The sequence below is a fragment of the Musa acuminata genome, chromosome BXJ1-8 (assembly GCF_036884655.1).
Source record: "Musa acuminata AAA Group cultivar baxijiao chromosome BXJ1-8, Cavendish_Baxijiao_AAA, whole genome shotgun sequence".
Classification (NCBI taxonomy): Eukaryota; Viridiplantae; Streptophyta; class Magnoliopsida; order Zingiberales; family Musaceae; genus Musa; species Musa acuminata.
Window position 1 is genome coordinate 5,044,448 of NC_088334.1, and position 24,075 is coordinate 5,068,522.

The 24,075-nt window shown below is 35.6% G+C and overlaps 1 protein-coding gene and 1 long non-coding RNA gene across 3 annotated transcripts; both read left to right on the forward strand.

Annotated features, from left to right (window-relative positions):
• Positions 1 to 2,291: 2,291 nt before the first annotated feature.
• LOC108953619 (uncharacterized) lies at positions 2,292 to 4,891 on the forward strand. Its single transcript, XR_001979407.2, has 3 exons — positions 2,292 to 2,438; positions 3,729 to 3,874; positions 4,613 to 4,891. It is a non-coding gene; the product is annotated as an uncharacterized LOC108953619 (long non-coding RNA).
• Positions 4,892 to 6,347: 1,456 nt separating this feature from the next.
• LOC135587187 (uncharacterized) lies at positions 6,348 to 24,071 on the forward strand. Of its 2 annotated transcripts, XM_065078293.1 has the most exons (19): positions 6,348 to 6,823; positions 7,502 to 7,605; positions 9,543 to 9,629; positions 9,716 to 9,791; positions 9,897 to 9,971; positions 10,069 to 10,122; positions 14,802 to 14,861; positions 14,985 to 15,101; positions 15,933 to 16,027; positions 16,142 to 16,344; positions 18,110 to 18,207; positions 18,664 to 18,767; positions 18,847 to 19,012; positions 19,459 to 19,581; positions 20,075 to 20,157; positions 22,073 to 22,214; positions 22,595 to 22,624; positions 22,994 to 23,064; positions 23,170 to 24,071. In XM_065078293.1, the coding sequence occupies exons 1-19, from the start codon at positions 6,785 to 6,787 to the stop codon at positions 23,807 to 23,809; spliced, it is 2,367 nt and encodes a 788-aa protein (XP_064934365.1). In that variant the 5' UTR covers positions 6,348 to 6,784; the 3' UTR covers positions 23,810 to 24,071. The 2 variants fall into 2 exon arrangements, with proteins under 2 accessions (XP_064934365.1, XP_064934366.1); XM_065078294.1 differs by lacking the exon at positions 22,595 to 22,624.
• Positions 24,072 to 24,075: the final 4 nt, after the last annotated feature.

Here is a 24,075-nt window from a genome sequence, read left to right on the forward strand (position 1 = left end):
TTTGAGAGTATTTGGTTGTCATGCATTTATCACATTCCCGATAATAAGAGGTCTAAGTTAGATGGTAAGACAAAAGAATGTATTTTTCTTGACTACTCACATGATCAGTTTGGTTATATGCTTTGTGATTCAGAAAAGCAAAAGATGTTTAGAAGCAGAGATGTGATCTTCTTTGATAATCAAACCCTTAAGGATTTGAAGGAGGAGGCACCAGCCAAGACTTCAGATTGTGACTTAGTTACTCCTCTAGTGTTTTAAGGTGATGGGGAGATGTGCAAAAAGATTATGTACAACCCGATGTTGATATACCTATAGGATATGTTGAACAAGAAAAAGTTGAAGAGCAACTTCTCATAAAACCTCAATTGAGAATACTTTTTAGACAATGTCAACCTTCCAAAAGATATGTAATGCTTAGTTGGAAGTGAGCAGAAAAAAATTGGTTAGTTGCTATGTAGGAAAAGATGGATGCTCTGGACAAGAACCACACATATGATTTGGTGCAACTACTAAAGAGAATGAAGGTCTTGAAGAACAAATGAGTTTTCAGGTTGAATACTCAAGAATATTATTCTCAACCAAAGTACAAAATTATATTGGTTATGAAAGGCTTTGGTCAAAGAAAATATATTGACTTTGAAGAGATTTTTTCTCTTATTATTAAAATATCTTCTATTCGTATTGCTCTTGATATTGCTACTAGCCTAGACTTAGATGTTGAGTAGTTGGATGTGAATTAAACTTTCTTTCATGGTGATTTGAAAGATAAAATTTATATGGAGCAACTAGAAAGTTTCAAAAAAAATTTATTTGCAAGTTGAGGAAGAACTTATATGGGTCGAAGCAAGCTCCAAGATAGTGATATAGAAAGTTTAATTCATTTATAACTGAAAATGGATATAAAAGAATAACTTCAGATCATTATGTGTACATCAAACAGTTTAGTGATAATTTTATTATTCTCTTATTTTATATTGATGACATGCTTATTATTGGGAAAGATATGTTTACAATTGATAGATTGAAGAAAGAACTGAGTGAGTCTTTTACGATGAAGGATATGAGGCCAGCAAAGTAAATATTGGGCATGTAGATTTCATGTGACAGAAAAAATAAGAAGATTTGATTGTCACATAAGAAATTTATCAAAAAGATATTTGAAAGGTTTAGTGTGAGCAATGTAAAGTCAGTTGGTTTAGTGTGATCAATGTAAAACCAGTTCGTTATCATCTTTTAGGTCACTTCAAGTTATGCTCAGAATAAAGTTCATCAAGTAATGAGAAGAATGAGAAATGCAAAAAATTCCTTATGCTTCAATAATTGAAAATTTAATATATGTAATAGTATGTACGAGGTCAAACATCAAATATGCAATAGGTGTAACTAGTAGATTTCTTGCAAATCTAAGCAAAGAGCAATGGGCAATAGTGAAGTAGATCCTTAGATATCTCAAAGGGAACTCTAAAGTTTATTTAAGCTTTCAATGTGAACCACCTATGCTGACAAGTTATACAAATACAGATATATCAAGAGATATAGATATAAAAGAATTCACATCAAGTTTTTTATTTACTTTTGTAGGGGGAGCTATGTCATGACAACACCATTCATTTGTGAAAGAACTTAACTTTTCATTCTAAGTCAAAGCATATAAATGTCAAATACCACTAGTTTCGAAATGTACTCGAAGAGAAGCAGTTGCAACTTCTGAAAATTTGTACAAATGTTAATAGGGTAGATAAGTTGACAAATGCATTACTGAAAGAAAGGCGACAAATGTGTCGACAGTTGATCGTTATTGTTTTAGGAGTAATGAGGCAGCCTCCTTTGTAGACTAAAAGAAAAGGTTGTTGAGCAGACAATCCATTAGTTCAGTCCATAGTGAGCTTTAATAGCCCATAACTCACTTTTCTTATTAACCTAAAACTAAATCAAATAAGGAAGGTGTGGTAGCTGTGAAAAAGGGGTAGAAAATTGTAGTAACAAGAGCAAAAAAACTACAACAGAAACGTGATTCAAAAAGAGAAAAAAAATAAAAAATAAGAGAAAAAAAAAGAAGAACACAAGATAATGCATCTCACCTTATATCACAGTAGATTTTTCCTATAATTACTTGAGATAGATTTTGGATATTATATAATTTTTATATTCTAATTATTTTATTTTGAGAATTATGTATTTATTATTTATATAGATTATTTATAATTTATCTCGTGTTTTTTACCTAATTTCTCACATAAATTTGGTCTTATGTTTGATTGTATTTCACGTGAATTTGGGAATAGCTCTTAGAATCTTTTTCATCTCTTCCGCCTTCTATTTATTTGGAAGGTAGACTGGCGAGCCGGAGGCGATGCCCATTGCCGGGCCTCTGCCTGAACCCTCGCCCATCCTTTCCCGTGCCGTCGATGGCTGCTCGAACCTCAATTCCGTCGGAGGTATCGCTTCTACTCTTCTTCGTTTCTTGATTGTGATAAGGGAGGAAGGAAGCATCGTTTGCCCTTCATGATAGGAAAGAGACTTTTAAAGAATCGAATAGACGAAAAGCTTTCTCTGACAGATCACTATAGCAGGAGCTTGCTTTCGGTTGCAGTTGTCTGCTTTCTACTTGGTGATCAGATAGGAATCAAGTAAGTTGGCAAATGCTGAAGCTTCGACTAGGGCCTCTAACCCAATGTGGTAAACGTCTCGTATATGAGAGAAGGTCTGGCAACAATATGCTTGGATTTTGAAGGAGCATTTGATAATTTTGGATCCTTTTTAGAAGATTGTTTGATGATATTGGGAGATCACTCAGATCTCCAATGTTCTTCTTTTTAACTTTGTTTAGCTTAAAATTACAAGTTCAGTCCCTTTACGCTTTCCCAAAGAGTGATTCCTGGTTTTTTTAAGATATAACGAAAAACAAGTGTATAATAAAACCTCAGGAGAAGGCTTAAATAGACAGAATTTTGTGTAGTTGTTAAGCTCAAGATCTTTTAAAGGCATGCTATAGCCGTCAAGCTGCTCAGACTCAATGCCTAGCTGTTTCTGGAGGGAATCATCCTACAGAAAATATTCTTAGACACTAATATAAGTTAGATTTCTGAAAAGATATGGAAGAGATGCTTTTTTGAAAGAATTGTAAATTTCATTTGAATGGTGTGCCAGAAAATTTGACCATCTCTGACTAACTTATTTCCTGAAATAACCATTGTCTAGTTTGTATTGTTGGCAAATAAGGTCTTGAGGTTTTGAGCTTTAGGTTTTTAAGTTTGATGGCGCTTTATCATTTCATATTCGCAAAGTGGTCCTATGATCTTGCAAAGTCCTACTTCCATTTCAAAGAAAGGATTTCCTCTTGACAGGTGCACCATCCATTTTAAGTTATCAGTCTCTTCCTAATCAAAGCTCGAGACTGCCACAAGCAGCCTAATTTCACATTCAACCTGATGCCTCTGGTACATGTCAACTTGGCATTTGTGATGCCTTTTTGGCATGGTCTGCTTCAATCCAAGTCAGTCAGCATGATGGACTGTCCTACTAACCACAAGTGACCACTAGAATTAGACTTTGACATTGTATCTTCAAACTTTTTGAGTGTTTGAGGGTCTTGTTGAATTTTTATGATTATTTTGATTTTGATAGAAGCACTAATATTCTTTGTTTCACTTTTGAATCAAATATAGGAGTCGTGCCTAAATTTAAATCTGAATATGTTTTTTTAATTATGTCATTTTCTTCATCAGAAATGAAGCTATTGCAGTGGGAACTAGTGGTGTGGTACAATGGGAAAGCCCCATGGCTGCATATTAATTCCAGGCAGGTTCATTGAGGAGGATGGAAAGGAAGCCCATGCTGCTGGTGCTGGACAAGTCTTGGGGGACTGGGGCAGGTTATTTTCATTCCTAATCTTTGTTCATATTAGAATATCATGTTGGCCCTGTTTAATTAGATCACTGCACATAATGTAATAAGAGTTCTTAGTTTTGTTGCCTTCCACATACTGGTCTGTACAGACTGCATTTCTTAACTATGTACTGGTTATACATTTCTCCTAGTTTATAAATATCTCAAAAACTGAAGTCTGTCACTCTTGGAATTTATTTTCATACTGAAATGTGGTTAGTCCAGATATTGTTAATACTTTGGAGACATTGAGTGACTGTAATTGTGCATCAATTGAAAACCCAAGTGATGTAGCAAGATATGAGGATGAGAAATGTAGTGTGAGATTGTTAATTTTGTGAAAACCCAAGTGATGTAGCAAGATACGATGATGAGAAATGTAGTGTGAGATTGTTAATTTTGTTTTGGTTGTTCGACACCTTCTAGCATGATCTGATTATGCTTCTTTTTATTTATGTTTCTTATTTTCTCCTTTTCTGGTGTTTATGATATACCGAGTTCTAATTGATGTTGTTTTAAGAATGGCAATGTCTTGCAGTTTGGTATCATATCGATAATACACAACTCATCTATAATTATAGATGAGTTGTGTATTATCGATATGACACCAACAACTGGCTCCTTTTCATTTTATCAGTCTTTTTGTTTCTGATCCTGTGCATCAAGAACCATGCCTTGGGTTATTCTTGTTTGCTTGTGAGTAAGAACTAAGCTACTGTTGCAGGTAGAACCAGCAGCAGTTGGGGCACAAATGCAAGGATAACTTGGTGAGCATAACAGCTAAAAGATTGTTTCAAGTGGGAGCTGTCAAAAACAAATCAGTTGATGTTTAATCTTTTGATATGTGAAGTGCATCTCTCCTATCCTCTTTCATATAGCTCTGTGTTTTCCAATCTAAATTATAATCGAATGATTAGTTCCTTCTCTACTCTCATTATCCAAGCACTGTATTACCTAACATGATTGTACTTTTTCTATGCTTATGCAACATGAAGTAAATGCCTCCCACTAAAACCATGGATATTTTTTCTTTTCAGGGGCACATCAAATCTCACCTATGAAAAATATTTGGCCATAGAGAACAAAGGTTTGGTTCTTTATTTTTGCAGGTTTGAACTCTCAACTATGGAAGTTTAGGTGAGAGTATAAAAGAATTAACAAGTGGAATTTTCTCCTATACTAATGATATTGCTAACTATGCACAAAATTAAAATTATTCGAAATATCTCTCTTATGTGTAACATGAACAATCAAAGTCACACTCGAATATGACTATAATAAATTTATAGTCATATTTATAATCAAGAAACATATTCAATAAATTTATAATCATATTCATAAACATATTTATAAACACTGTCAATGTTAGTCCTGAGTTTCGATAAAAATGATAGAGGATTAGTATATCAGATCTTATGAATATGAATCTTAATCAATTTTAATTTAATATTTTATTATTATCATTATAAATATATTATTTTATAAAGCAAAAAATCAAATTGTAAATTGCTATCTTTTCACTTGAGAAAAGCATAGAAAATACAATACAAATACTATTTTTCAATGCAAAGCTTTTTTTTTTTTTTGGTAGAAAAGTGTGTCCAAGTGATCCTTTTGAATCTATATAAGATATTTTCAACCCAAAACGTTGAGAAACAAACTTGCACACACCCTTTGAATGTTTTACATAATGCAATCGATGGTTGAAAACATCACAACCGTGTAATCATGTTTCATGCGTGCATGCACAATGAAACAATGCATTACTAATTCAAATTAATTCGTTGACCAGCACACCATGAAATGTGCAAGTAAAACATTAGAAAAACAGCACATTCATAGAAAAAATATGGGATGACAAGAACAAATTAAAAACAACAATGATGAATTTTGACTAACGAATATTCTACGCCTCGATCTCCATGTAATGCTCTTTGGATGTTGGCATCCCACCAATACGTTCCTAAACACCTCTATTGCGTTGTTTTATTCCTTTTTGCATCAGTACAAGAGAAATCACAGAGAACCACATCACAAATAATTTGTGTTAGGCGTCAAATGGAAAGTTTTTGATGCCTCGTATTAATATTTCCTCAAACGAGACATAAATCTTAAATATTTCTAATTTCCTTTTAATATCTCATTAACATTTCTTTCACAACCTAAACCAGACCTCTCAAAAATCACCCCTACCAACCTTTGAAAAGACATAAACAATTTTAATTATTTTCTACCGAAATGAAAATTATTTGACAATATGTCTCATCATTTTCCAAGCAATCCCCATGAAATTGCCATATAAATCAATGCCTATCCCTAAAATTATCATCCTATATGCTACCGACGTCAATTATTGGCTCATATACAAACTGTCAACTTCCTCCACCCCAGTAGTAGTAATAATAATAATAATAATAATAAAGCATTCGATGCATTTATTTAAGCTGCAGTAGGCCGCAGCAGTGTAATTATAACAGCCGATCCGCCCACACATCCTACCAAGACACCTCTATTGTTCATCCGGAACACTCCGTCCCGCGATCGAAGGCTTCGCCCGTCCCGTCCCTCCGCACGCTTTTCCGGTCCTCTCCTCGTCTCGAGCCCGCTCGAGCTCGATCCCCCTCCGCCGATCAATTTACTCGGCGTTCCTTTTGTCGGGTCGTCGTTTCTCTCCGCTATTCGATCTGCTTCCCCGTCGAGGAGGACCCGGTGAGGAGACGATCGGGGGCGCCAGGATCGAGACCATAGGGTTTTGCTCCTGTTTCTCGGGTTTTCTTGGAGTTCTTGAGGTTGCGGGAGGCGGATTGGTGGGTGGGGTTTGGTTCTGGGAACCCTAGATCTGAGGGTTGGGGCGTCCGGGGAGGCTGTTGGGATCTTGTGATTAAGGGCCGTCAAGATGTTCTGGCGCATGACTGGATTCACCCAAGCGTCTCCTGTAAGTCTTCCCGTGTTCTTGGATGTGGTTTTTTCGTCTTCTTTTTGTTACCTTTTGGGGTTTGCTCCGTCATATCGTCCATTACGCTACTATTTGGTCTTTCCTACAGCTTTGTTCTATACTGGAATTTAGGCTTGCTCGTTATGCTCCTTTCTCTTCCTTTGCTTCTTTACGTCTGAATCTGAGAACACGATGAAGCTAGTGACGGAGAACGACGCGTCATGGTCCCAGCGCTTCATTTTATCACTCGATAAATAAGTCCGATGGATTAAAATGATAACAGTTAAAGGATTTGTCATTTTGATTTTGGTGATCATACTGCTTGAATTTTAAGAATTATTCTCTCCGTCAACAAATTCATGATGCATTTCTATATATATTATATACCTTTAGACTGTGTATCCACAATTACAACCCACAAGGACTGTGACAGCTGACTGGTGTTCGCTTCTATTCACATTTTCTCACCATGAGAATTTGCAAACTGTGCCTGTTGTTGTTTATACTCTTTGTGTTTACTTTCTTGGCGATATTTTTCTTTTTATGCATTCACAAATCAACTGACATGCAGATTTACTTAACTTGTTTCTCCTCTAGGTACGCTTCATTGACTATTGGTGCATAATTCGCACAAAAACATCATGCATTTTGCTTATTCTAGTTCCTACATTGTTTCAGGTGGATGCTATTTTGGAGAAGGAAAACTTTACTCTGGAAGAGCTTCTTGATGAGGATGAAATTATTCAAGAATGCAAAGCACTGAATACGCGTCTTATAAATTTGTAATAGTTTGTTTTATTCTTGTCCTGATTGCTTGATTTATGTTAAGAAAGTACATATTTACTTCTAATTCTATGCTCCTGCATATTAGAGAAAAGAAAGTAACTTAAGAGTTTTATTAGTGCCTTCGGAAAATAAACTCATTCATTATCTGGTGTTGAAGGAGTGACTAAAATTCTTTGATATATGCTTTTCTATATCAACAAACTGTTTGTTTATTAGTTAGCCATGTTGAAGCTACGACTATTACAAAACCAATTGAAGTTGAAATTTGGGAAGTTATTTTGAAATTTGAACATCTTTGACTGAATTTGAATAACTACATTAGCAATAATGCTGATTGTATGTTTGTGTGTCCCCTTTACTGCAGGGCAATAGAAACTCTCAAACATACAAAAGAAAATCCAATGATTCGCCTGTTGAAAAATAAGCAAAAACATAAAACAGGAGAGAAGTAACATTGGTCAAACTAAAACAGGAGAAAAGGAAACAATGTTCGAACTATTAGACCTATTGAGATATGAGAACAATTCACCAGACAGACATAGCAGAAGCAAAGGGTGTTGGAATGCTTTATATATTGAGTTGTACATGTTTACAATGTATTGGTGACTACTTATGAAAAATAATGGAGAACCAAGATGGTGGATTTTATCAATAAAATTTTCACAATTTAGAAAATATTTCCATGAAACGGGTTAGGAGCCTAAGTGTGACATTCTGTGCAAGGCACTTCCTTGGGTGATCCATAAACTGTGGCTGATGATGAGAATACCAGCTGAAAAGTTTAAGATATCAGGCACCCAAATGGTTCATGTCCAAAATGGTCAAGAATAAGACATAAAAGTGACATTCAGGATGAAATCCTCACATGTAAGATAGATAAAATAATTCTAATACATGAGCTGAGGAAATAAACATACTGGAAAGTCAAAACACCCAATTCAACAATGATTAATATTTATTATGAACAACAGGCAAAGAGCTTTGTTTCAAAGGTCCAAGTCCAAGTGGCTGCTCAAGAACCTAGATGGGGCCTAGGACCGTAGTTCCTACCCTTCTCCTCTTAGGTGACTGCTTAAGTAATACAAGTAATTATTAAGAAGGATTACAAATTACACATATAACAGTTCTACAAACTCATGTGACAAATAATAACAGCAAATGCATTCTTAAAAATATTTATGCATGTTTTCAGCCATCACAGACAACATTCTATCTTGTTTGTTATAATTAGTACTGATGTTTCCATTTATTTCTGTTAGTATCTCAAGTGCATACTCCAACAAAGCACCTGACGAAGATGCATAGAAAGGGTAACCATTAGAATTATTTGCCTGTTGTTTCTTCTTTGCCTGACAAAGATGCATAGAAAAGGTAACCATTTATTTCTGAGGGTATCTCAAGTGCATACTCCAACAAAGCACCTGACGAAGATGCATAGAAAGGATAACATTCGGGGTGGGGGGGGGGGGGGTGTTGTAATGTGGACCAGAGCTTGAGATAAATGATACACTTGGAGATGAAACTATTTTTAAATTTTAAAATGCTTCTATTATATATTTCTTGAAAATAATGATATTTCCTTTATCAGAACTCAGTGCCGTGAAAAGTTCCTGTAAAAGTTACCAAATAATTGGGACCTTTCTTTTACTTTTGTTCAAGGATTTATATACTACCCCATACTGGATACCACCCCAATTTTGGATCACTAGGAAAATTACATAGAAGTTGTTTCATATATTGGTGTACTTTGATATGGTTGGTATATAGTGTAAGATTATGCTGGTAAACCATCAGCCTGTATGGTCAAACATGAGATGCAAATATATCTATTATTGAATCTGGAACTTAGTCAATTGCATGAGTCAAAACTTTCACTTTGATACCTTTTTTTATGTTTTATTTTCTTGTTGTTTTGAAATCCTTTCATGTGTAGTTTGAGAGAGAAGTCCCAAGTGGAGCGACTGCTTCGATATATTGTAGAGGAGCCTCCTGAGGGTGCTGATAACAAGCATGTTTTCAAGTGAGCAATAATCTTTTTGTCTTTTTAGGTTTTGCTAGAATGCTTTTACTATTTGATTTGTTTGTTGAATGTGTTCTACAATATAGGCTTCCTTTTATTGCTTGTGAGATATTTATTTGTGAGGTTGATATCATACTGAGGACGTTGGTTGAGGATGTGCAGGTAAATGTCTCTATCAGACTCCTAACAGCTAATGTGTTTTTCAAACATTACCACCCTTCTTCATATCGCTGCTGATTGTTCTTTTCTCCTGCATTTTTCTTGCAGCTGATGGATCTATTATTCTCATTCCTCAAGCCTGATCGCCCACATAGTACATTTCTGGCTGGTTATTTTAGTAAGGTAACTTACTATTTCGTTTGAATAGAAGGAACTGTCAGTATTCTCGAGCTTACATTTCTGGCTAACATCTGTTAGTACAACTGTTTTGTTTTGCAAGGTTGTAATATGCCTGATGATGCGGAAGACAGGCCCTCTTCTCAATTATATCCAAGTACGTGATATATTGTGTAATAAAGCGAAAAACTTCCTTTCGTCCTTTTTTTTGTCGACTAGTCTATTTCTTTGTTACGGGTTACATGCACAAGTTTGTTGAAAAGCTTATATAGAGGCAATCTTCTACTTAAAAAGGAAGATGGTGTGCCTAATGAGCCTTAGCAGTGCCATTCCTTCCCATGTATGAGCGGTCCTCTGGAAAGTCTTAACATTATTTTGCTTCATAGCATTGCTTTTATGAATTTCATCTTTTGCTGTTCTTCCAAGGTTTTAATCAGAAATCCTATAAAAATCTTTTCAGATTTTTAACTGGATTGTAGATAATGAAAGGAGTTTATAAGAATGAAATAAAGCTGCATTTATTTTTAATAGAAAAATGCATTGCTTCGTGATGGAAGCCTTGAAGGATCACTTTTTCACTATATGCATGCAAGTGATTGCCACAAGCTTGTCATATCTGACTGATGAAAATTGTTCTTTTCCCATCTCCGAAACTGGTGCTCTTATTTACATTATGTATAAGCTCAATTTTATTGTCACATATCATTGTAATCATCCTACAAGGAAACAAGGTTTGTAATGTTGCATGCCAGGCCTGTCCCAGTTATTGGTTGGCATATCCTGGTTTGTACATAAATTGTTTTGCCTGAGCCTTTTCACTGTCATGGGCCCACATAATGTCATAGGGTGTGTTCTGTGTCATTCATGCTGGAAGATCTTTACTTGACATGGCATATGCTGTGCATATGTACTGAGGGTGTATAAAAGATGGACAACAATTAATGGTGGGCATCAACACTATATGATCCATGGTAGCATGCATGGTAGTGGTACATCTCATTCGTATCATCCTCTTTTCTGTCAAAAGATGTTTTGTGTCCTATACTCATAGTATGCTGTGAGACTGTAATGACATAATTGATGCTTAATCAATCGTTAGGCACTTTTGACTGTTTACTGATGACCTCTTGTACAGCTGAGATTTTTCTGTTCACAAAAAAGCATTCGCAAGCTTTTAAGTCCTGTATTTATGTAGATTGTTGTTACAGAGTCGTTGATCAGGTGTAGTTTTTGGTATCTGTCCATAGTGGAAGATGGGAGTCCTTTGTACTGTTGAAGGAGCACATAGCAGTCTAGGAAATGCCAAGCTGGCGAGTATCCAAGATGAGTTTGCCGAGGTGGCAGATGGGTGAGGAAATTGGCCCAGAAAAATCAGAGTGGATACTGGATAATTTGCTCAGCAGGGTTCTCCTTTGCTGCTCATGTCAGAGCACATTCTGAAGTAAAGAAAACATAAGGTTGGGAATATTACAGGAGCAAGGAGGGAGTTGTCGCTTTTACCTATGGCAGAGTCCCCTTTTAAAACCCCAATGGCTTATATGATGGAATATTCTCGTATCTGGGCGATTGGGAAAAGTATCCTCTATTACTATTTGGTGATGATGTGACAGATGAGATGGCTGGACTATGGCAGAATTCATTCATTGATGGTAATTGTACATTCGGCGTGGCATTTGATCCATATGTCACTCTATGGTCGTTATATTTGATGCCTGTGTTTTTCCATGTCATTAGGTATTTTGATTCCAGTCAAGTGATGTGTCAAACAGCAAAATTTTGAGGGATACAGGAATAATCAAACTTATTTACCTGCAACCAAGAAGTGGAGGCAAATTCACAAGCTTGTCTGGGTGTAGTTGGAGAAAAAAAGGAGGGGTCTTGGAGTTCTGTCCAAGAACTACTAACAGGGGTTGGCCATGTTACCATGCTATTCTGATTTTCAAAATATGTACCTGTACCAAGGTCTTTAATTTCGAATAATACTGCTTATACCAGGCGGTATGTACCGGTCCGCCAGTAGACCGGTACACGGATCGCTCGCTATCGGGCGATACCGTTGATTGGGCTATTTTTGGCTCGTTATCGTCTTAAATTGACGGTGATCGAGGGAGAAGAAAGAAGTGGGAGAAGGGGAAGAAAGAAAAGGGAGAAGAAGAGGAGTACTTGCATCGCTCTCCCTCATTTGTCGGCGACTTCTCATCCACGCGGGGAGAAGAATCCTCGACGTCGTGGGGAGAAGAAAGGTGATGTCGCGGCGAAAACGATTTTTTTTACTTATATATATCCATATATATATAAAGGCGACGTCAAGTCGTTTTTCTGTGACATCACTTAGGTGACGTCGTAGATTGCTTATTTATATATATATATATATATATATATATATATATATATATATATATATATATATATATATATATATATATATATATATATGATATCGTCGAAAAAGATTTTTTTTACTTTATATATACACACACAGACATCGAATAGTATACCACTCGATGTACAATACCGTATCGAGCGACTCTCGAAACTCTGGTACGGTATGAAATTTCAATCCTTGACCTGTACTATGAAAATATGATATAAAAATATGAGATCAAATCAGGGTGGTGTTACACACTATTTTGTCCAATATTTCTTGGACTTGCCCTCTGTATCGATCAATAGATATAATTTTGATTTTGATATGTAAAAAGGACATACCCATGTCAATGTGGGATGAGAGGATCCTTAGTATATGCTATTTCTGTGACTCGAACCTTGATCTCCTAGGTCATATGTGACTCGAACTTTAGTCTCTTAGGTCATAAAAGAGCAACTTTATTGTACAACTCCCGTTCATGATCTTTGATGTGAGCATTTTTTTAAAATAATCCATCACTATCATGCCCTTAATTTTCTTGCTATTAAGTTATTGTTCTGCTTCTGATTTCTGGTTTAATGGCAAGTATAATCTACTGTCATTTTTATGGCAAGCATAGCTTGACTTTAAAGGTCTTATAGGAAAGGAGAAGTTAAAGGGACATATAGACACTAGGAGTTATTTCTGTCTAAATGGTGTCATTCAATTACATGCTTTGTTATGAGGTGAACTAAATTCATGATTTGGAAATTCACATTTTGACGTGGATCTTCATTTGTGTGGTCATTGTTTATAGTCCTATTTCAATAAAATACTCTTGACCTTTATCCTTACTGCACAAGGCCAATCTGTTTTTGATTGATTTCTTATAGCCAGTTATTGGTCAAAATAGGCCAGAAATGATTGAACTTCATCATAGGTTGGAAATCTGTTTTAATATTTGTCTTTGTATTATCAGATATTTCACCTCTAATAATGGGTTCCAGTGATATCTTAAAAGCTCTAGTGAAAAGATTTAGATCTTTTATAACATATGTATAGTAATTATTTACTACAATAGTATTTTTGGTTGATATTGTTTTACATTTATTTTCTAATAAATGTAACTTATTATTTGATAAATTATTCTTTATTATTTATAATGATATATCATAATCTTTTATCTTTTATATTTTGTCATTATGGTTTTTATTTTTTTTTCTCAAAGTTTGTTTTATCATTTATATATTTGCTATTTTTATTATTTAAGTTTTTTACATGACTTTCTCAGTGGATCATGATTATGTCAATCTAATCCAATGGAATATTTTCAGACCTAATTGTAATGACTTTAACTAATAATGATTAAGATATTGATCTTTGAAGCCATGCCTGACACATGGTTTTTCCTTTAAAATTGACAGAGTTATTTTGCTTCCATGTCAAACGTATGAGTTTGGGATGGTCTGAGAGAAGCTGATGGGTTATGTTTTGCAATGATAGTACAAAGAAGTGCACCACTTCTGATTACAGACAACTGACCATTTGAACATGTGTATTTTTGTCATTTGCTTGATATAGTTAAGAGCTAGATCATAGAAGAGAGGGTTGTTTGGAAAGAGGCTAGCTGGTTGAGTTGACACAGTAGATGATAAGTCTCAAGGCAGAGGAGGGTTCAAAGAGGTGGACATGTGACATATGAGCCTTTCGTCTATGGAATGGGGTTCTTTTTTCACTTTTTCTTTTGACATGTATTGCCTTGCATTTATTGGAAATTGCATAAGTACCTGACTGAAGAAATCACCTTCAGTAAAAGTACAAATTGTTATTGGGGTTGAATGTTTTAATGGTCACCTTTTTGTCAAGTGATGGACTATCATTTTGTGCAAATTAATTCTTTTATTCCAATTTAAAACAGTTATATACATACATACAAACAAACATACATACATATTGCCACTAAGGATTTGCATTGCACATGCTGTGTATTGTCATTTACTGGAGTCATGAATTAGAAAGCTGATAACTATTTATTTGTAGTGGTCTAACCTGGGATGTTGGAAGCTGATAACTATTTAGTATGCTAGCATCAATTTTTTGTTGATGTTAATTATTAAATAGGGTTTGGTTGTTAGTCATTTAGTTCATTAAAATAACTGAACATCTTGAATGAATTATGACACTTTTTGGAATGATTGATTTTCTCATAGCTGAACATTGAAAGCATTGCTGATCTTTGTGGCTTTCAGACTTGTGTTGGGCTCAAATGTGATTTGAACTGGCTTTGCTACTTACCCATTGACTGTGACTTGATTGAGTTGTTGTGCAACTTCTTCCAAAGTCGTATAGTGTGCTTTCCATACGGATGCCAACCATCAATATTTATTATTCCCAGTTCTATAGCAATCCAATATGTATATACGTGTTTTGTCAACATTTATATTTATAGGAATTTGCATTTGATGAATCCTTTTTTTGGTATTGTCTAGGGCCATCCAGAGATAATTTCCCAACTCGTTGATCTCATTGGAATCACATCAATAATGGAGGTTAGCAGTTAATGATCTCTTTATGATTATATTTTATGTTGATATATACAATTCTATAAACATATATAAATGTTAGCGTTCTCATTTTCTTGAAACTAGTCCTGACATGGGTGTGTGAATCAGGTGCTTATTCGATTGATTGGCGCTGATGAAAATATGCACTCCAACTATGTGGATACAATGCAGTGGTTGGAAGATACAGATGTTCTTGAGATGATTGTGGATAAGTTTAACTCGTCGGTATGTGTATACTTCTTCTTGTATCATCTTTTTATGTCTAAGGGAATGTGATGGTAACTATTCCCATATATCAGATTCTCTTGGTATTATTCGAGAGTATTTAAACCAAAAAACATATTTAGTATTTAATCACATTTAAGTTAACCACTAAGGTACCAGAAGTACTGATCTGTGATATTATTTTAAACAATTTACCTAATAGTATATTTTAAAGATTGAACGATGCTGTACCTTATATGTCTTTATCCACATAACAAATGCAGCATTAAATGCTTTCTGTTATCAAGAATATATGGTTTGCCAAAGAAAGTACATGTTTATTGAAAAAAAGATGCTCTACAGGAATTTCCCAAAGATAGGGTTTTTTAGAATTCGTCACACACACACCTCAGATATATATATATATATACACACACACACACACACAGAGCATGTTCTTTGTCAGGAGAGATATGGGTTTATGATGAACACTTAGTCATGTTTGGTTCATTCTATTGAAATATCACAATTATAAACTCTAAATTGTTAATCAGTAATGATAATGGTATCTTTTAGTCATGCCACCAGTCATACGACACTCTTATTGTAAGAATTGAGTTGCATATGAATTTTTGGGTTAACCACGTTGTGCAGTGATGTATGTAGGTTATATCCTCAATCTATGCATAGCCCTGATTTCTTAGACTTGTTCTTCATGATCTCTGTTGCAAGGACAACAAGAGCACATGTTGCTTGTATTTGACTACTATATACTAAGAGTGCAGAAATTTTCTTGTTCTTTATCATCTGAGGCTGAGTTAACTGCTTACCAATCTTGCAATGTTTGTATAGGACTCTTTTGAAGTCCATGCCAATATAGCAGAAATTCTTTGTGCCATTACTCGATGTGCCCCTCCTGCGCTTGCAGCTAAAATTTGCAGCCCAAGGTAAAAATGACCTAAGTGTTCTATGTAGTGTCAACTTGTCATAGTAGCTCAACTGTTGTTTATTTGGATTTTGAGCTTCAGTTGACTTTTCTGATGTAACTTTGTCAAATGCAGTTATGTGGGGAAATTGTTTTGTCATGCACTGCAAGATTCCAGACCTAAATCGGTGTTGTATCACTCCCTATCTTTCTGCATTTGTTTGTTAGATCCTAAGCGACTGGTAGCATCTTCTTTTCAAGCATTTAGAAGCCAGCTAAATCATGGATCATTTGTTCCTGCTAGTGAAGACACTATCCAGGCCATGCTGGAGAGACTTGGTATGTTGCTGATTCTGTTGGTGATTTGGTAGAATGATGCAATAGTAGGATTCTCAATTTTTTTGTTCCAGGAAAGATTTAATTTTGATAGGATGATGAACCATTTGACCTTTTAAGTTCTCGTATCCTAGGATGCCTGTAGTAAATTACAACCATGTTATCCACTTTTACTTATTGCCTTCTAATGTTTGATTATTTATCCTATATCTCAAATCATATGAGAATTCAGATTGTTTTTTTAGATAAATTTCATCTGATTCTCTATACTAACCTTTTCTTTTGTTTGCTTTGATTTTTATGAATTAGATGTAATGATGTTCTTCTCTGTGCAATTGAAGTCAGATGTGTTTTGTAGATAAGCTCAAGTTAGTTGGGCTTAATTAAATACACTATACACAAGCAAGCATATGTGACCGAGCTTTACTGGGTTGCCATGCCAGTGGTTGTGCATTGGCATAGGTTGAAATGACAGAAAGGTATTGGTTTGGCGCCCATGCTAGTGGTGCCATTCATATGACTAGGTCAATATTGGACCTTTGTTGGCTGACAGTGGCATGCGGATTGGCATATGCCACAAAGCAACAATCCTTGATTGGATGATCTGCAAATCATGAATTTATTTGATGTGACAGTTTGGTAATGGTTATGATTTTATTTAACTATTTTAATAGCTGTTTTGTTAATTAGCTAAGCTTGGTTGAGAATTGATTGCGATAGCATTATTATGATAGGGAAGTATCATCCCTTAAACTATTCCCTTTTGAATACTGGGGCTTAGGTTCGAAGTCTAATATATTAAGCCATTTGACTTGGATGCATAAAATCTTTCAGGTTAATGGTTTTTTGTTTGCTTTACCCAAGGCCCCAATGAGGAAGCCTAAATAGAATTTAAGTAATATGCCTTCAAAATTTGGGTATGCTGCCAAAGTATATGACATGGCTGTAAGATATATGGCAGATTATAATCCAATCTTGTGTCCCTTTGAAAATTTGCAAATGTAGTGACTTCATTGCAATCTTATGAAGCCTACTTAGACATCTAGTTTGAAGAATGTCTCAAAAGTCAAAATACTGTTGTTTTGTCAATTGTCTCAAAAAATCTTACATTCGTAGGATTGTTAACATGTGAATGTCTTGTGGTTGCATATATTAATGATTGATGCTGTAATGTATGTTTGACACTTCATTACTTACGTGATACTATCTTATCGACTGGTCAAATGATTAAACATTTCACACTTGAGTGTTATATCGAATTTTATGCTTACGCTGGAATATTATTGCTAAATACTTCTTCCTGTTTGGCTTTGAAGTTTATTACATGCATTAAAGTCTGTGATATTTCTGTTTTCTTATTATTGGTCAGTGATTTTTACCGAGAAATGATGATTTTCTTACCTGATTTTCTACTTAACTCGAATGTTACACTACAGACTTACTGATACTTAAGTTTTGTCCATCCTGATATGGCTTTATGCTTTAAACCATAAAAAACTTCATTGCAAGAAACGTTTTAACAAACATGCATGTAAAAGCTTTTAAGTGGGATTAGTTCAACTCAGAGGTTTTGGAAAGTTCACATGCATACATTTTCTTTTACCATCAAGCTCAAATGATGTTATGCATTGTATCATATTTGATTTAATTATTTGTGTTTTGTGATTAGTCATTAAAATTTGTGTGCTACCCCACCATTATTGTTTTAGTAACTTTTGGTTTTCTCTACATCAGCTTCTATGTTTTCACTCATTTAAACATGAAACAGGTGATTTACTGAAATTGTTGGATATTTCATCCTCGGATAGTGACTTGCTAACGACTTATGGTAACCTACAGCCTCCACTTGGAAAACACCGTTTGAAGGTACATGTTATGACCTTTAATTATTTTTGGAGTTTTTGCTGTCAAAACTAGTGATTAAATTGTTCCCCTCTTTTTTAAGTGTAACCTACTAGTTCTTAATATCATGCTTGGGACAAGATAAAAAGAAACCTTTCATGTCTTATTGGCAATTTATCATCTTGAATTTTATTAAATAATTGTAAAGCTTATCTTCGGAAAAATCATCATTTTTTGGTGATATCATTAAATGCACTTTCTTGCTTAAAACTTCAAACTGACCATATGCCAAATTATTTAATTTCTTCCTTCTGAGGAAGGTGGCTTATCATTGGAGCAACATGCATTTTCAGAAGTATGGATTGGCTTTTCTAGCTTTGTTACTTTTTAACTTTCGCATTGAAGAACTCAAAATTTTCATATTAGACATTTGACCATCTCCATGCAAATAATAGCTCTAAATGGCTGTTTTGTTTTCAGATTGTGGAGTTCATTTCTGTTTTATTAACTACTGGTAGTGAAGCTGTTGAGAAAGAATTGATCCAGCTGGGAGCAATAAAGCATGTTATAGAGTTGTTTTTTCTGTAAGTAACATGTCTTAGTGACATTTGATTGCTTTGGTTAACTTTGAGTCTTATCACCAAAGCCTTGTCGAAATTGCAGGTACCCTTTTAATAATTTTCTGCATCATCATGTTGAAGATGTTGTAGGATCATGCTTAGAGAGTAAGAGGACTCTGTTAATTGAACATATTTTGCATGATTGCGACATTGTCAATAAAATTCTTGCGGCAGAAAAGCAATCTTTCTTGTCAACTGATTCTACTAAGGTATGAAATTTAATATAAAACTGTAGCGTTTCTTTATAATGTTTAACATTTTACCACTTTGAGGGCTCATCTTACTAATCTTCTTTACAAGGTCTCAAATCTTGATTATACCAGTTGGTACAGAATCATTTATTGGTCTGATCAAGTACCAATATCGAAACATATAGTTCGATACTGGGATAGTATCATTTATTTTTATTTTTATTATCTTATTCAAAAAATAAGGTGGTACAGGTTGGTATACTGCCTAGTCTATCGGTACTGTATTGGTCGGGTAGGTTACATAACTGGGTGTCTGACCAAGATTTAAATCCTTGCTTGTGCTCTATTTGTGTGTCTCAATCTCTAGATCAACTTTATTTTGTGTTATAATCACATCTCCTCTTTCTTGAAAATATACATCATTTTTTACTAACAGTTTTGCAAGTTAAATTCTTTGTTTGCAGGCTACTATATCTGCAGAGGGACGATCACCTCCAAGAATAGGGAATTTGGGTCACATGACACGCATTGCAAACAAGCTTATTCAATTGGGAAACAACAACAGCTTAATCCAGACACACTTGCAGGTTAATTAGCTATTGTAATTTCTTTTGAAAATAGCTTGTAAAGGAACCTACATCATTGTTGTTCAATGCAATTAATGGAAGTTATCTGGTGAAAAATTTGTTTGATTTGGAATTTAAGAGTCTAAGTCACCATTTGCAATTTCTTTAGTGTAAAATGTCTGGTATTTGGACAGCCATGTTTCAATTGGCATGTCAAAATGTGCCAACGGTCTACAGTTTTACATGTTATAGAATGAAGCATCAAGATATCCAAGGGAATTTTTTTAGATAAAAAGTACATATGGACTCTTCTAAATTACTTGCCCTTTATGATTGGATGCTTTTGCTATCTTAAGTTGTTAGACATCTGGTGCTTGCAATGTTATGGCATTCCTCTTATTTTTTTGCAGACTATGGTTCAGTAAGAAGCATGAAGCTTGTAATTTAACTGATCTTCTATTTGCCATTCTTTCCAAAAACTTGATTCTAATTTCTAATGGTCTTTTACTTGCAGGAAAATAGTGACTGGGTTGGTTGGCATAGCAATGTACTCTTAAAGCGGAATGCGATAGAAAATGTTCACCAGTGGACTTGTGGGTAGGTTACTTCAGGGTATTTTGATCACACCAGGATGCTTGATATTCATTTTTATCTGTAGTTATTGTGTTAATTCCAGATTACAACCTAATAAATCTATCTATAATGCGTGCGAGATCTTCCAAATATACTCTTCCCGCGTGGTGGTTGTAATTCTCCAAATAGAAATCTTGGATGCAGATGGAATTTTTTGTTGTTTTCGAGGACATCTTGGATATTTTAGGGTGCTATGAGCTCTCTTAGTGGTTTTTGCATAATATGTTATCTTTAACGTCCATGTACTATCAATATTAAAATTCAAACATAGAGATATCTTTTTTCTTGTTTATTTTGTTTTGGCAGTCGGGTGCTGATGTTCATAAGTATTTATACATAGGATTATATCTTGTTAATTTTGAATTCTATCTTTCTTCTTAGGACGTTATACACTTTTGTTGCCTCGGTCATAAGTATTCACAGAAATTAAGCTGGAAGTAAGTTGAGTAATCTTCCGTTGCATGGTCCTGGCTGTTGTATATGACAAATTTAATCATTTCAATTGTTCCTTTCATCATCGTTATCTTCCAGGGTTCTGTTTGTGGTTCCCCTTAAAATATACTTAGTGATATGCCAATGGCAGTTCTGAAAATGTGTGCATCTTTTACTTAAAATCCTAGTTACTGTTGAAGTCCCAATAAAGCAAAACTATGGTTCATTATGGTAATCAGATCATAACTTTATTTGGGAGTATTTTATTCTAATAGACTACTATGATTGCTTGGCACTTGCTAATTCTCTGACCATAGATGTATAAGCTTTGTTTTTTCCTGTATAAAAAACAATTCGGAAGGAAGTATTCTTGTGAATGTGTATTTGCAGAAAACTATAGTACTTTAATTTTTGTGTCAGTACTATCTCATTTGCAGTCACATATATCTTTTTATTTTTTAAATTTTCCAAAGAAACTGGCAAATGTTCACAATATAGAAAATTTGTACAACTCACGTGATTGACTACCTAGGGCAATTGATCTGAGTACATCTAGATACAGCTAGTTGTCAGTGCATTAGAGCTTAATTAATATCCTCTGTTGCTTGTTTGGGTAAGATTCTTTTAACACATGGTTTATGCTAATCAATTGGTTGCTCTTGCTCAACAGTCCAGTTAAGTATCTGATCTGTAACAATATAGCCATGGATTTCAGGAGCCACTCCCATTTTTGTGCTGAACTGAATTACCTAGTCAAAGCTTTCTACTTGTACAAATTTGAAACCTTGTAAATTTATGACCATATTAAGATTCACAATTTCATACTGTACCGGAGTATCGAGCTCAGCTCGGTATGGTATGATACGGTACTTGTATACCGAGCGATATGCTCTGGCATACCGCTCTCTCTCTCTCTATAATAATAATAATAATAATAATAATAATAATATAAAAAAAGGGCAACGTCGTCTCGTTTCTTCTCCCTCACGTGGAGAGAAGAAACCTCGTTTTCTTCTCCCCATGACTTCTCACGTGGATGAGAAGTTGTCGACGACGCCGAGGTGTCATCACCTTAGATGAGGAGGCAACATCTCATCTGCGGTGTCTGGCGACGAATCGGGATTGTCGAGGGAGAGCGGCATCGGATCTCTAGGTTCTCCTTTTTCTTCTCTCTTCTTCTTCCTTCTCCCTTGGCTAATACCATCCCGTAGCGGGTGGCAACGGTTGAAATCGATTGTCACCGACCGATTTCGCGTGGTAATGGGGCGGAAACAGCCCCAGTCGACGGTACCACCCAATTGCGGGCGGTCCGCATACCGGTCTGCTGGCGGACCGATACGTACTGCCCGGTACGAGCGGTATCATTCGAAATTAAAAATCCAGCATCATATACAGTCTCTTTGGATATTCTATGAATGAACTAAGCTTGATCTTTTTATTTTGTTAGACGCCCAACTACTCTACAAGAACCAGCTAGGGATAGTGATGATGAGGACTTCCGAGATAAGGATTTTGATGTGGCAGCACTGGCTAGTAATTTGAGCCAGGCATTTCGATGTGGGATCTACACTAATGATGACATTGAAGAGGTAAATATCAAAACACATCGTAAATGATTTTCATTCTTAAATACTGCTTTTTGCATCTTTGCTTGTTGGGTTCTGTGTATGAATCATTTATTTTCAGACTGTTTGGAATATGCTTTGATGGAATTGATATCTTTGAATTCTAGATTCTCTACATTTCACATCAGCCTAATGGTATTGGTATTAGGGAAGGGTGTGCAAGAATTCCTTACCGTGACTGCCCCCCTGCCAAGGCAGCACGGCAATTGTATTAAGTTGTTTCTCACTGTTGCTGCAATAGTCTACTAATGATAAAGAAGCTTTGTTTGCAGTGTTGTATGTATATATGTTATCAGGATTTATTGACTGTGTTATTTTGTTCATGTCTTTGGCTGTCGATGCAGGCTCAAGTATCTTTTGAACGAGATGATGAGGTATGATACTATGATAACTGTTTTTTGTTGCTTTACATCCTGCTCTTGTTACTAATTTTGGATAGTTTACCTCATGATAGAATGAGATTCTGTTGGGTAGTGATTCCTTGTGGGATCTGTATGTATATGCACATTGTCATAGTACTCAAACAGTCTTTCGGTTTTCTCCTCTTTTTTTTAAAATCTAATACGGTGATTGCATGAAGGTTTCTTCTGTTCATTTTCTACTATCTTGTTTTATGTTTTACAATCTAAATATGCATTGATTGGGACACTGAACTTTTAGATGCTCTTCAATGATCTAGTTGAATTTGTTTCTCAATGTACCCAAGGCAAACCATTTAGATAACAGGAAGTGATTTTTTGCAGGATGTTTACTTCGATGATGAATCTGCAGAAGTTGTTATTTCATCTTTGCGTCTGGGGGATGACCAGGACAGGTAGTAGTTGTAAATGGATAAACATATCAGATATGCTCACTAATCCTTTGTTTGATTGGAATGTGTTAACTATATAGGCTGATAAAGAACCTGTGTCTTGTGCAGCCCCCTCTTCACAAATTCCAACTGGTTTGCTTTCGAAAATGATAGAGAGGTTGATGATCGGTTAACAAATTCTCTCGCCTCATCATCACCAAATTCGGATGAGACATCAGATGATGAGCCTGATGAGGTGGTGGTTGGTGAAAACAACAACCTGAATGACACAGCAACATCTTTGCAAGAAGTAATGGATGTAGGAACTACATCAGAAAGTAAAGCAACGGTTTTGGGAAATGGTCCTGCTAACGAGCCCAAAGAAGGCATCGGTAACTCGAGTATAAGCGAGGGTGAGCAGTCACCAGGGTGGGTTGAATGGAGGGAGACATCAGAACCCAAAGTGGCTGCAGATATTTTGAACGGCAACAGTGGAACTGACAAAAAAATGGATGAAGTTGCACTAGATGCAGATGAGTGTGGGTCTCCGCTTGGAGGTGCAGCAATTGACAGACGAAGTGGTGATGCGGGAGGACCGACCAATCTTCTTGTTGAAGATCCATCAGACACTGCTAAAGACAGTCTACTTGGTGGGGGGGATTCGTCAGGATCACCTAAAGTAAGTAACGAGTCAAGCTTGGAGCCACCTGGGAGTGAAGCTGCAGCTGAGAATCCACAACATGAGAAGGATGTTGACCCAGGGAGGTGAAATGGAGTTGGACGGCAGTAGCCATAGAGTGGTTGTGATATGATGGGGTGGATGCCTCTGTGTGAGAGGTTGGTAACCTGCCTGCTGAGTCAGTTGCTGTAGCTTAAGAGCCATTGTACATGTTTTTTTTGGAGTAGGGGCTATTTCATTGAGGGGCAGATATATGTTATTTGTTCGGCCATCCACTGTTAACCAAACCTGGCAATGTACTAACGACAGCCCCCTCATCTGTCATAAGAAAGCTCTTGGGAGTTTATCTCGATGCC